The 14,465-nt window shown below is 36.8% G+C and overlaps 1 protein-coding gene across 1 annotated transcript; it reads left to right on the plus strand.

The window, feature by feature from the left end:
• Positions 1 to 2,942: 2,942 nt before the first annotated feature.
• LOC128651551 (histone H2A, sperm-like) lies at positions 2,943 to 3,356 on the plus strand. Its single transcript, XM_053704572.1, has one exon. The coding sequence runs from the start codon at positions 2,943 to 2,945 to the stop codon at positions 3,354 to 3,356; it is 414 nt and encodes a 137-aa protein (XP_053560547.1).
• The last annotated feature ends 11,109 nt before the right edge of the window (positions 3,357 to 14,465 follow it).

Consider the following 14,465-nt stretch of genomic DNA (forward strand, 5'->3'; position numbering starts at 1 on the left):
AGACACAGTAAAAACTATCTCTTAAATCTGTGATAACTTTTGCCAGAAGCATTTTTGTTAATGCAAGTATATTGCAAAACTGCTTCTATTCAAAGGTGAATATTAATCTACAATTCAGTTTTGGCTAGAATGTCTCTTTAAAGGGACATATAATTACAATATTTTTGTGAAGTGTTGCAAGAAATGAATATACAAGCTAAGTGTAAAATATTTCTGGATATATTAACAAGTTTGCTGCATTTTTTCCAGTAACCAAACTCCCCACACCACCTACCTTGTTTGGAGGATCCAGTTTGGACTTATTGGAGCAGATAAGACTAGTCACTGTACTTTTGTTACTAAACCTTGCATTGCTTGCAGCAGTTAATCTAATCCCATTGCTAACACCAGTTAGGAACAGATATGTATCAGGGTTAGGCTCATTAAATCTGTTGTTTGCATATCCAGTTCTCAGAGTTAAAGGGGCATGAAACCCCAATTTTTTTTAATCTTTTGTTTTAATATCAGGAGTGTGCACGTGTCTAGAGCACTATATGGCAGCAGTTTTGCAAGAATGTTATCTATTTGGAAGAGCACTATATGGCAGCACTATTTATTGCCATGTAGTGATGCAGACACCTACCTATGTATCTCTTCATCAAAGAATACAATGGGAATGAAGCAACTGTGAAAATATAAGTACATTGAAAACTTTTTAAAACTTGTATGCTCTGTCAATCACAAAAGAACATTTTTGGGTTTCATGTCTCTTTAAAAAACAGTAAGGGGAGGGTTTAATAAATAATAAAAGTATGTTGCAAAAATGTTGTTTTTTAATTTTTGTATTAAAGGGACAGTCTATCTTCACCAGAATTTTTATTGTTTTAAAAGATAGATAATCCCTTTATTACCCATTCCCCAGTTTTGCATAACCAACACAGTTATAAGGATATACTTTTAACCTCTGTGATTATCTTGTATCTAAGCCTCTGCAAACTGCCCCTTTTATTTTAGTTCTTTTGACAGACTTGCAGTTTAGCCAATCAGTGCCTGCTCCCAGATAACTTCACGTGCACGAGCACAGTGTTATCTATATGAAATACATGAACTAACACCCTCTAGTGGTGAAAAAACTGTTAAAATGCATAAGGATTAGAGGCGGCCTTCAAGGTCTAAGAAATTAGCATATGAACCTCCTAGGTTAAGCTTTCAACTAAGAATAACAAGAGAACAAAGCAAAATTGGTGATAAAAGTAAATTGGAAAATTGTTTAAAATTACATGCCCTATCTGAATCATGAAAGTTATTTTGGCCTAGACTGTCCCTTTAAAGGACATTAAACACCTCTTGGTTTTGTGTAAAATATGTCCTTTGTCCCACGCTCCCTACAGAGTGCACAAAACAAAATTCTGTAACCAAAGTTGCCTAAAGGATATAAGTTGTCTAAACTAGCTATTTGATTTGCTGAATTTGCTTTCTGGCCGCTGTAGGGACCATGAGACAAAGCACAGTTTTTACACAAAAGCAAAATGTGTTTAATGTCCTTTTATATAACAACTTCAAACTGCTTCACGTCCCCTTGAGAAACTCTTACAGCCAGAAGTTCTATTTGGAACACAAAGAGTTAATTTAAAGATACTATTATGGGATACATGGGGTGTGCACACTATACCAGGTGCTTGTAATTCCAATGACCAATAATCTATAAAAGATTAAGGGTTGTAAGTAACATTGTATCCTGGTTTATGTTATAGTTGATTTGGTGAGCAGTTTGTCAGGCAAGTATTACTGGTCTTAATATTTATTTATTTTATTTGTGGTTTCATAAGTTAATAACATGTTTTATTTTATGCCTAAAGTGATACAATTGTATCACTATCTCATGTTCCCTTTGTGTATTTAAAATGCATTTTTGGAATGTTGTACCTTTATGTTATGAGGTTTTAGAAAATTCAAGGGCATTACTCCTCACTGCCAGACTAACTTACAGAGCCCTACATCTCTTTCAGTCAATATAGTGGAGGCAATATGCTAACTTTCTTGTAAAGGCTATCAAGTACAGACTTGATTTAGCTTGGGTCTACTTACTGACATAGTAGGTAGAATAAGCTTTTGGTGAGTTTTTTTTTTTTGTAGATATGTGGGGGCCATATTGACCCCAATATGGCACTGTGCTCTTGGTTAGTTCAAGTGAGTAACAACTATTAAATTATCTTGGGCTAGGTTGGTATATAATTACTTTAAAAGGGTACATGGTTTTATTTGATTTATATTGTTATATTTGATAGTAGAATGATAAAAAATTCCCCCCTCTATTGATAGTGTGGAAACTTGACCTCCGCTTTTGTGTCATTATGCAGACTGAACATGCCATAAAACAAATCTATTTGGTCCTTTTTTGCTGCACTACCTTAGTCTGACTAACTTCAGGAGATCAGCAAGTAGTTACATTTTATCCTACAGTAGTTAAACTATTTACTAAAAGCCACAACAGTACATAAAATTAATGACACTCATTAAATGCAACTATTTCTTCACTTAAAGGGACACTGAACCCAAATTTTTTCTTTCGTGATTCAGATAGAGCATGCAATTTAAGCAACTTTCTAATTTACTCCTATTATCAAACTGTCATTCTCTTGGTATGTTTATTTGAAAAGCAACAATGTAAGTTCAGATGCCAGCCCATTTTTGGTGAACAACCTGGGTTGTCCTTGCTGATTGGACAGCACCAATAAACAAGTGCTCTCTGTGGTTCTGAACCAACAAATTTCTGGCTCCTTAGCTTAGTTGCCTTTTGTAAATAAAGATAGCAAGAGAACGAAGAAAAAATAGAAGTAAATTAGAAAGTTGCTTAAAATTGCATGTTCTATCTGAATCATGATGAAAAAAATTTGGGTTCAGTGTCCCTTTAAGTTCACTAAATCTAGAATATTTTTTTTCTTCTTACCCAGTGTTTCAACATGTCTGGTCGTGGAAAGGTCACAAAGCCTGCAGCTGGCAAGACTTCCAAATCCGCTAAGGCCGGTCTCCAGTTCCCAGTTGGCCGTATCCACAGGTTCCTGAGGAAGGGAAACTATGCCGAGCGGATTGGGTCTGGATCTGCTATCTACATGGCAGCTACTCTGGAATATCTCTGCGCAGAGGTTTTAGAGCTGGCAGGAAATGCTGCCAGAGACAACAAGAAATCCAGGATTTTACCCAGGCACATTCAGCTGGCAGTCAGGAATGATGAGGAACTGGCTAAGCTATTTGATGGCATCACTATTGCTGATGGAGGTGTCTTGCCAAACATCCATGCCCAGCTTCTACCAAAGAAAACCTTTAAAGGCTCCTCATCACAAGAACCTAAAGCTGCTGAATCCCAGGACTTTTAAATTGGACCAAAAAACACACTTTAGAGGATTTTACTCTTTTGGGAACATCTTTATCAGTGTAACTTGTACTTTGCATTTATTTTAATATTTTCTAAATAAAAGTTTATATTTTGATAACTTTGCTTCTGCAAATGGCTGGAGTTCCATTTTAGATGGCTATTTACTGTCCATTGCACAATTAATGACACTTAATTTTGTGTCACCCAAATTGTCACTTTCTATAGACCTCCTGTCTGGTGCTTTGTCAAACTATATAACCCACTCTATTTGACTGTAATCGGCTAAATGTAACATGCTACATTGTGTGTTTTATTTGTTTTGGAGAGGGAGGGGATCAGACTCGACAGGAGGTCTATAAATTAACTTTTAGGTTAAAAAAAAAATTGTGGGTGGAGCAACATATAGAGAAACTAATTTTAAAAAGGGAATCATGGATTGTCCTTAATTGCACACACTGCAATGTGTTTAAGAAAAAAAAAGCTTGTAACTGTACCAGCTCTAGTTGCCAGAGGGGGCAATTGTTCATTGTTGTGGTAATGATCAATCTTGTGATCAATGGTTTCAGTCATTGACTATCCCTGTGTACATAAGACCATATGTAGAACTGATTGTCTGGTGGAAGTAAATGCTTTGGGCCAGGCTGCTATACTGGTATGACCGTAAGGAGCAGTGCTGTTGTGCACTAAGAGCATAGTAAGTCTGTCTTGTCTTAGTTAAAATTAACTGGCAATTGTGCAGCAATTACACTGAAACTGTTTACGTCCCTGTTAAAGACAGTTCCTTACCTAAAGCATATACTGTTTGGGAAGATAGTGACTGACGGGCTCTGTGGTCTCAAAGTGACCCTAGCAATTAAATGGCCAAGAAAAGTGATTGGGCCTATGGAATGGAAACAGGGGTTAGCCACTACTATCTGCTGTCAAAATGTGGAGGTTTAAGGTGTGTGTGTGTTTTTTTTTTTTTTTTTTTTTTTTTTTTTTCTCTCTGCCCTCCTCAAAACACCATATGAGAATAAAACTCTTAAACCGGCTCTGCGGCCTAATCACTACTGAACATTTCTTCATCCCCCCCCTAACTTTTCTTTGACCTAACTTCTTCAAAATTCCAAAGAAGATCACTACATGATCAAGGTGGTGCAAACCTGTATGGGGTCCTGTACACTACCCATCCACAACCCTCTCCAAATATAAAGCAGCACTTGTCAATCTTCAAGTATCCGTTTTAATGCACAATTCAAAGAACTATATAAGCCCAAACATTTCTCAGTAACAACTAAAAAAAATTCACCTGAAAAATGTTAAGATCCCCCAAACATAAATAAATATTTTTCAGCATTTCCAGTTACCAAGGATGCCCATAATTCTCCAAAATTTAGAAGAAATGTTTGTTTTTTATGCAGTTAGGGCTGATTGAAAATATTATTATACTTGGGTCTAAGATTGAAATGACACCTCCCAATTCTCCATCCACTACAATCTGAACCCAGTTAAATTCAGTGGTCTTAAACATTATTTTTTAACAGATGGGGAGAGTAGAGAGAATGTTTTGAATGGTAAGATCGTACCAGGCAGGGAATTTCTATCTAAGACTCCATCATTTTCTAAGATATATAGAATTTTTTTTTGGGGTGTATTCTTTGCCTTACTACTACAATTTGGAGTGTAGATTGAGAAAAGTAGGGCATATGATTAGATCACTGACTTCTCAGTGTTAAGTCAGTCTTCAAGACTATCCTGTGGTAAGGGCTGACTGAAGGCACCATTCATAATGCTAGCTTACTTGAACCCTTTGAACATTTCTCTTTAAATGTCATCTTACCCCCATTTGTTCCATTGAATGTCAAAAGAAAATTGCCCCTCTACTGGAGAGGATGTAGCAAAGTGGGTTCCCACTGTCATAAGGTGGAACTGTTCTAAGATACAAGAACTTTGGTGTACATTTTCTCTGTTCCCTGTTTTTTTTTGAGAGTAGAGTACCCCTTAGTGTATTCCATATTTGGTGGATGTGTTCATAGGAGTTAGAGAACTAGTATTATTGTATCTGCAGTTAAACCATATCTCTTTCTTGGTAGAAAGCAAGACCCCCCAAAGCTTCCAACAGGTCCTTCATCTAAATATATAGCTGTTTAGTGGTATTTGCTGCAAAGGTTAAATCAGATTAATTTTTAGAGCTGATGGACCAAATGTAAGAATTTCTCTCAAACACTATTAGCGGAAGTATGTTCTCCCTCTGACACCCTTGTCAAGTGCTGTCTGGGTTTTGTGTTCCCACTAAGTCAAATTACAGAGCTGGACCTGCATGCAATATTGCAAGCACAAAGAAAGTGAATCACTAAATTTAATTTGTTTTATATTTTTGAAGGTTCAGTTCAAGGCATACAAATATGTCAGAGAATACTAAAGAAAATCATTAAACATACATTCAATGTAAGGAGAATGTATACATTGCATGTTTATATGACACTTTAAAAAAAAGTAAATATATCCCTTGCCATCAGACTGCATAACTTCTAAATAAAACATGAGGCAACTTATGGACCCCCTACTGATATAAAGAATACTAATTAACAGGAGTTTTTGAACAATAGAAGACAACACTTGGGTCTCAAATGGCAAACCTAGCTTTTTTTTTTATATAATAAACTTGGTCCAAACTAATGACATAACTCAAAATATCAAGCTCTTTTGGACCTCACTCTTGTTGTACCATACAAAGCCACAGTGGGTAATTAAAGAGTTAGTGAGAACTAGCAGAGTGAACCAGCTGTGGGTTTTTACAGTAAAGTAAAAATTACGTGTCTATGAACTATACATATTCTTTGGATATGAACTATGTCTATAGGATCTGAGAGTTAGGAAGGGTTAACACCATATGTATAGTCTACAGGACAAATGGCTTCACGGGTATAGCTATACATGTGAATTATCTACATATTAATGGGTAGACTATTGTATATGAGGAAGGGATGAAGTAAGGACCTAGGTTGCCAGTGAAGCATATTCAGTATTGCATAGTAGAATATATAAATTATTGGTGACCAATACTCTAGCTAATAAGCCTCCATAAGAAATGAGGAGCTGTCTGGACATAGATATGTAGCAGGGTAAAATACACACAAAAGAATACATGATAAAGAGCAGACATATGTAAGGTGCATTTCCTGTCTGATAAATATCTAATACAGCCGAAACTAGCTAGCTGTATGAACCCTGACCCAAATCCAACCCCTGAAAAAGTCTTGTAAAACTAAGTGTCTAGCCATAAAAAGTAGTGCCTAATAATAAGTATGGAATGTATATACTCTAAAATACGGATGCCCAGACCATCTCGGCCGCTGGTTGTCCAGCATCAGTTATTATAAGGGTTCTATATGGAGCAGATTACAGGCAATATTTTAGACTATAAAGGGCTATGAGAAAACAGACAAGATTTCTGATATACGGTAGAGATATGTTAATGAAATGCTATTGATAAAAAGCGTATTTGGGGTAGTTAGTAACAGGCATAGAAAATATTTACTTACAGTGGCCCTTTAAATCTAACTTTATCTGGAATACAGGCTGAAAAATAATAAAAGCTTTCCTTTCCAATGAAAAAAGATACAACAACAAAACTAACCAACAACTGGGTAAAGAGCAAAATATCATAGCCTAGACATGTTCAGTACCCCCTTAATGAAATTTCAAACACAAGTCAGTTTTAATTATAAATAAAGGGTTCCCACAATATAATCCCTGTTAGTAAAGGAGGGCTTTTGTAATAGCCATGTGAGAGGTCCTTTATCCGATAGCCATGGCAAGCGGTATTCCAGTCTCCTGTAGCTTCATGGGAAGGGTGATCTCTGTAAACCTTTTGCAAAGTTTCCACATGGCACTTTCCTGACTCAGGCCTGTGAGTGAAAGGCTTCTATCCAAAATTGTAGTGAAGAACGAGGATCGATCATGTGTGTCGGCATGGATGTAGTTGCTTCCTTGGGACCATCTACGGGAATGTCTAGTTCAGTTTCTCTGACTACCTGTAGTCACAGTAGATTTACCATCCGGTACACACAGCTTGCTCTGTAGTCGCCCGCCACTCACATCCTTATCAGATCCTCTTTCTCTCATTAGTATGAGCGAGTAAGTATTGTTCAGGATGACTTTTGCCTCTTGCACCGCCGGGAGGACCATGGCCAAGGTAGAGGGAGGATCAAGTATCATATGTGTAGTAGCCACTCCTCAAGGTCTGCCATGTGTATAGATTGTAGTAAACAAATTGCTGTTTCCATCCCAGTTAGAAACTGCCACTCCTGGTGTTCTGGGCTTTCAGTCAGCTAATAAGTACACTGGTTAGTAACTTGTCTATGGAGCCTTTCAGATAACGCAGATGGTTCTGTCTGGTCGTTAATGGTCTCTGGGATATCGCCGCCATCTTGAGGGCCATGTGCGGTGGAAACATTTCCAAACAATTGCGTAATTAGTAGGCTCAGTCCTGAGAAATTAGAATACTAATTAACAGGAGTTTTTGAACAATAGAAGACAACACTTGGGTCTCAAATGGCAAACCTAGCTTTTTTTTTTTATATAATAAACTTGGTCCAAACTAATGACATAACTCAAAATATCAAGCTCTTTTGGACCTCACTCTTGTTGTACCATACAAAGCCACAGTGGGTAATTAAAGAGTTAGTGAGAACTAGCAGAGTGAACCAGCTGTGGGTTTTTACAGTAAAGTAAAAATTACGTGTCTATGAACTATACATATTCTTTGGATATGAACTATGTCTATAGGATCTGAGAGTTAGGAAGGGTTAACACCATATGTATAGTCTACAGGACAAATGGCTTCACGGGTATAGCTATACATGTGAATTATCTACATATTAATGGGTAGACTATTGTATATGGGAAGGGATGAAGTAAGGACCTAGGTTGCCAGTGAAGCATATTCAGTATTGCATAGTAGAATATATAAATTATTGGTGACCAATACTCTAGCTAATAAGCCTCCATAAGAAATGAGGAGCTGTCTGGACATAGATATGTAGCAGGGTAAAATACACACAAAAGAATACATGATAAAGAGCAGACATATGTAAGGTGCATTTCCTGTCTGATAAATATCTAATACAGCCAAAACTAGCTAGCTGTATGAACCCTGACCCAAATCCAACCCCTGAAAAAGTCTTGTAAAACTAAGTGTCTAGCCATAAAAAGTAGTGCCTAATAATAAGTATGGAATGTATATACTCTAAAATACGGATGCCCAGACCATCTCGGCCGCTGGTTGTCCAGCATCAGTTATTATAAGGGTTCTATATGGAGCAGATTACAGGCAATATTTTAGACTATAAAGGGCTATGAGAAAACAAAAGAACTACCAAGGAATGTCTACTCTTCAATATATGTGACATAATAGAAGTTTCCCACCCGGTATGTGGTAGCTTTCAGTTATACTCTTTAACCTACATATAATATATCTACACATCTCCTACTGTATATGCAGAACAAGAGCATTAGCAGAGTGATTACACTGCAACCTTATTTTTAGCTTGATATATGATACAGGATGCATATAAATAAAAATTTCAATTACCAATGGAGAAACTAATCAATAACTGGACAAAAGTAAAATAGCATAACAGATACATGTTCAAAGCCCACTTAATGATATCTCAACTCAATGACAGTTTTAAGTGTAAGCAGATGATTAGCACAGAAAATTCCCTGCTGGCAGGCTTTTATACTAATAGGAAATCTATAAGGAGCAGATTCCAGGCAGTATTGAAGTTTAGCCTGGGCTCTGGGTAAAGCAAAAGTAACCAAGGGTTGTCTTCTCTTGATTAAAAATATGGCAAAATAAAAGTTTCCCTCCAAGGTGTGTGGTAGCTTCAGTTAGGCTCCCTTAAATAATATATGGTAAACGTGCAATAGCAGAGTAATCATGATACTGCAATCTTAAAGGATTACTTTCTGTTATAATTTTTAAGCTAAACAACTAACATATTAAAGTTAATAAACATTAATTAAAACCTACTGACCTATATTTTCTCCAAAACGAAGTTTCATAACGTTATAAAAGTTATATCTTTTATTCGCCGATGATGTCACGTTATCCTGCCCACTATGTTCAGCACTGCATGTTCAAAATACTTAAACCAATGAAATTGTGTTTAAAGCGCCATTTTGAAACCTAGGTATTGTAAACGGATTGGTACAGAGCAAAGGATACCCACGGAGTGGGTTTGGAAAACAAATTTGCAGACAAGATTTCTGATATACGGTAGAGATATGTTAATTAAATGCTATTGATAAAAAGCGTATTTGGGGTAGTTAGTAACAGGCATAGAAAATATTTACTTACAGTGGCCCTTTAAATCTAACTTTATCTGGAATACAGGCTGAAAAATAATAAAAGCTTTCCTTTCCAATGAAAAAAGATACAACAACAAAACTAACCAACAACTGGGTAAAGAGCAAAATATCATAGCCTAGACATGTTCAGTACCCCCTTAATGAAATTTCAAACACAAGTCAGTTTTAATTATAAATAAAGGGTTCCCACAATATAATCCCTGTTAGTAAAGGAGGGCTTTTGTAATAGCCATGTGAGAGGTCCTTTATCCGATAGCCATGGCAAGCGGTATTCAAGTCTCCTGTAGCTTCATGGGAAGGGTGATCTCTGTAAACCTTTTGCAAAGTTTCCACATGGCACTTTCCTGACTCAGGCCTGTGAGTGAAAGGCTTCTATCCAAAATTGTAGTGAAGAACGAGGATCGATCATGTGTGTCGGCATGGATGTAGTTGCTTCCTTGGGACCATCTACGGGAATGTCTAGTTCAGTTTCTCTGACTACCTGTAGTCACAGTAGATTTACCATCCGGTACACACAGCTTGCTCTGTAGTCGCCCGCCACTCGCATCCTTATCAGATCCTCTTTCTCTCATTAGTATGAGCGAGTAAGTATTGTTCAGGATGACTTTTGCCTCTTGCACTGCCGGGAGGACCATGGCCAAGGTAGAGGGAGGATCAAGCATCATATGTGTAGTAGCCACTCCTCAAGGTCTGCCATGTGTATAGATTGTAGTAAACAAATTGCTGTTTCCATCCCAGTTAGAAACTGCCACTCCTGGTGCTCTGGGCTTTCAGTCAGCTAATAAGTACACTGGTTAGTAACTTGTCTATGGAGCCTTTCAGATAACGCAGATGGTTCTGTCTGGTCGTTAATGGTCTCTGGGATATCGCCGCCATCTTGAGGGCCATGTGCGGTGGAAACATTTCCAAACAATTGCGTAATTAGTAAGCTCAGTCCTGAGAAATGATCCTCTAAGATCTCACAGATGTCATCTTCAAACTTTTGCATTACTGATTCCATATCTATTTGGTAGATGTTGTTGAGTTTAGTTTATTCGTTAGCCCAGTTGCTGGGGGGGGGGGGTATGCAGCAGTTTAAAACCCACCGCCTGATGATAGGCTGAAGATACAACCCAGAATGTCTCTCCTGAACTCCTCTAAAGCCGTTTTAAGTATATCCACTGAAACTTAATAAATGGTTTATAAATACCCTGAATAATCTTAGTAAATCTATTTGAGGATCAGGAGCTCTCCTAAGATGCGTCCTGCTGGTTCAGCTCTTCGCTCAGTCCCCATCATTAATTAATACTTTAGTAAACAGGTATTCAAACAAACAACATATTCCTTTTTACTCTCCATTTAATAGCTAAATATATATTTATATATACACAATAATACCCTCACCTAAAATACCTAGTATGACCACTGCTATTGCAAAGAGTGCATGATTGTTGGTGTAAAACTGATAATCCATCTTAAGCGAGCAAGTGACTAGAGAGAGAGAGAGAGAAAACAAGAGTTCACAGAGAAATAGCTAGTATTAACCCAAGCTTCCCTGAGGGAAAGTAGATTTTTCATATGTACTTTACAAAAAAAGGCAGGAAAATAAATAATATTTACAGCAATAATGATATACTTGCAATAATGAAACATATTGTCCTACATTACAAGTGGAGCGCTAACTAGTGCTTTTGCTAGAGCACTAGCTGCGCTAGCGGTAAACCTTTTGCGCAAGTCGGGTTGCTTTGGTATTATGAGTTGAAATTAAAAACGTATCGCTCCAGCGCTAACTTATACTATCGCACGCGCAATAACCTACTGCCCCATAGGAATCAATGGAGCCAAAAAAAGTGGAAAAAAACCTAACACCCTACTTGCGCGCTATTCTAACTCCTATTCAAATCACCCTAAGCTGCCACATAGCCCACCACAAAGTCTACACTACACTATTAACCCCTAAACCGCAACACCCCCACATGGCAAACTACCTCTATACAATATAAACCCCTGAACCGCCAGCCCCCCACATCACAAAGTCTGCACTACACTAATAACCCCTAAACTGCCAGCCCCCCACATTGCAAAGTCTGCACTACACTATTAACACCTAAACCACCAGCCCCTCACATTGCAAAGTCTGCGCTACACTATTAACACCTAAACCACCAGCCCCCCACATTGCAAAGTCTACGCTACACTATTAACCCTAAACTGCCAGCCCCCCAACGCAAAGTAACCCCCTAATATCTAAACCCCCTAACCTAACACCCTCTAAGTTAACCAAAATAGACTAATCCTAGCTTCACAAAAAAACTAACTACCTTTAAAAAAATAAAAAACTTAATTTTTAAAAAACAAACAAACAAACAAACAAACAAACCTATCATTACTGGTAAAAACCCCAATACTGGGCTGCCAGTTAAGACTGCTGGGGTCTATTCATTAAGAGTTGAATGGCAGGTGAATTAAAACATTTAAATTCCCCCCCATTAACTATGCATTATAAAGAGCCAAACCCAGTGAGTATCTCCTGCAAGAAGAGCTGTGTTAGTCCTGCGCATTGCATAGTAAAGAGACGTAAAGAGGCATAAATCTCAGAAATTCTTCTTTCATGTATCAGATAGAACATAACATTTTAAAAAACGTTCTAATTTTCTGTGTTTTCTTGTTATCTCTTGCTGATAAACAGGAAGGTAAGGTCAGGAGCGTGCACGTGTCTGCGGTACTATATGGCAGCACTTTTGCAACAATGTTATAGATTAACAAGAGCACTAGATGGCAGCACCATTTCCTGTCATGTGGCGCTCCAGACGTGCATGCTACCTATTAAGACATCCCTTCAACAAAGAATAACTAGAGAACAAAGCAAATTTGATAACAGAATTAAATTGGGAGCTTTTTTTAAAATTGTATTCTCTATCTGAACCATGAAAGAAACATTTGGAGTTTCATGTCCCGTCAATACTATGTAAGACTCAGGTAAAATAGGAAAATGCAGGTGTATTTTTTAGTCTTATCTATGCACTGTTTAGGGCAAACTCAGCTCTTCTTGCAGGAATTACTCACTGGGTTTGGCCCTTGATAATGCATGAAAGGTTTCAAATCCCCTACAATTCACCTGCAATTCATTAACAGATTTATTACATACAATTTATTCAAATTAATTTAATTTCAACCCGGTTGTCTCTACACTAGACTTATGAAGATAGTATTATGTATTCTTGATAACCAACCTTGATTAGGCAATTACAATTCAGATGCCACAATCAAACACATTTTGAGCGTTTCAGAATAAATCATTAGTATTAAATAATAGGCATGTGCATTAGTTTTTCGGATGAATGTGCATTTGTACCGAAAATCGTATATTCGTTTTTATAAATGAAAACGTATAACCGAATGAATGCACCAACAAAATGTAAAGAAAAGAAAAAATACTGACAAAATTCATTAGTATTTATTTGATTCCTTTAAATTACTTTTAAAGGGTACAATACTTACAGAGCGTGCTAAAAGTAAGTATATAGCTACAGGTGAACAATTCAATTTTCATTTAGTTTTTAATTAAATGAAAAAGAATAGTAAATGAAAAGAATATTCGGGTAAAGGAAATATTTATTACGAAATTTTTGTTTGTAACGAAAATGTCATCCCTGCACATCCCAATTAATTAATAGAATATGTCTAATTGACACATTTTAGATTAATGACTATGAGCCAACTATTACAATTAAAATCTTAACTAATAGATTAACAGCGTTACCAGCAAGTACAAGACAATTATGACAAGATTTTTTTATACAAGTCCAGTACACCAATCATAAAGCTTTATACAAAAGTTAACGAGTCAATACATCAATCAATGAATATATGACTGAAATCACATATAACCCGTAAAATGCTGTAGAATATATTAAAATCAATCCAGCAGCGTTCACTAAATAACCCCTTTTCTTTTGATAGATAAATTAGTTTAACTTTATTCAATAATATTAAATTAACTCAATGCCCAGGTAAATATTATTCAGGAAAACAACCACAAGTATTTAACACAACTTTAATAACAATAATAACTCAAGGATTTTCCAGTACACATATGCCTTGCCAATATATGGTTTAAAGGCGTTATATCAATATTATACTCTTAAATATGTTTCTTATAAAACAAGACTTAGACATTAAACAAATTGTTAGATTTAAAGCACGGTAAGGCAAATTTTAACAACAAACTTACACTTATTTTATAAGATATTTAAACAATTAGCGGCCACACATAGACGCTAATACATTATCAACACCAAATGTGATATTTTTGGCGCTGTGCAGTATAGCTCTGTGTGGACTGTGTGGTTCCGCTCTGTCTGCTGGGCTGTGTGGGTGATGTCTCCCTTGTTAGAGTGTCTGTTTATAAAAGCATCCAGCGAGTGTTCCTTCGGATTGCTACATATACAGTCATGGCCAAAAATGTTGTAACTCCTGCATTTCTATCAGATAATGCACCACTTCGCCCAGAAAAGTGTTGCAATTACAAATGTTTAGGCATTCTTAGTCATGTTTATTTCTTTTGTTTGTATTGGTATGACACAAAAAAGTGGAGAAACAAAAGCCAAATCTGACACATTCCACACAAAAGTTTTAGATGTTATCTCACAGCGCTCATACTGTTCCCAAAAAAACTTTAAGATAATGGGGTACCTAGCTGCCCCTGAAAGTAATGTATAGTAGTAGTTGGATATCAAAAAGCGCCTAACTAAAGGCTATGGGAAATGGGTCTAGA

This window comes from Bombina bombina, chromosome 3 (genome assembly GCF_027579735.1).
Source record: "Bombina bombina isolate aBomBom1 chromosome 3, aBomBom1.pri, whole genome shotgun sequence".
Classification (NCBI taxonomy): Eukaryota; Metazoa; Chordata; class Amphibia; order Anura; family Bombinatoridae; genus Bombina; species Bombina bombina.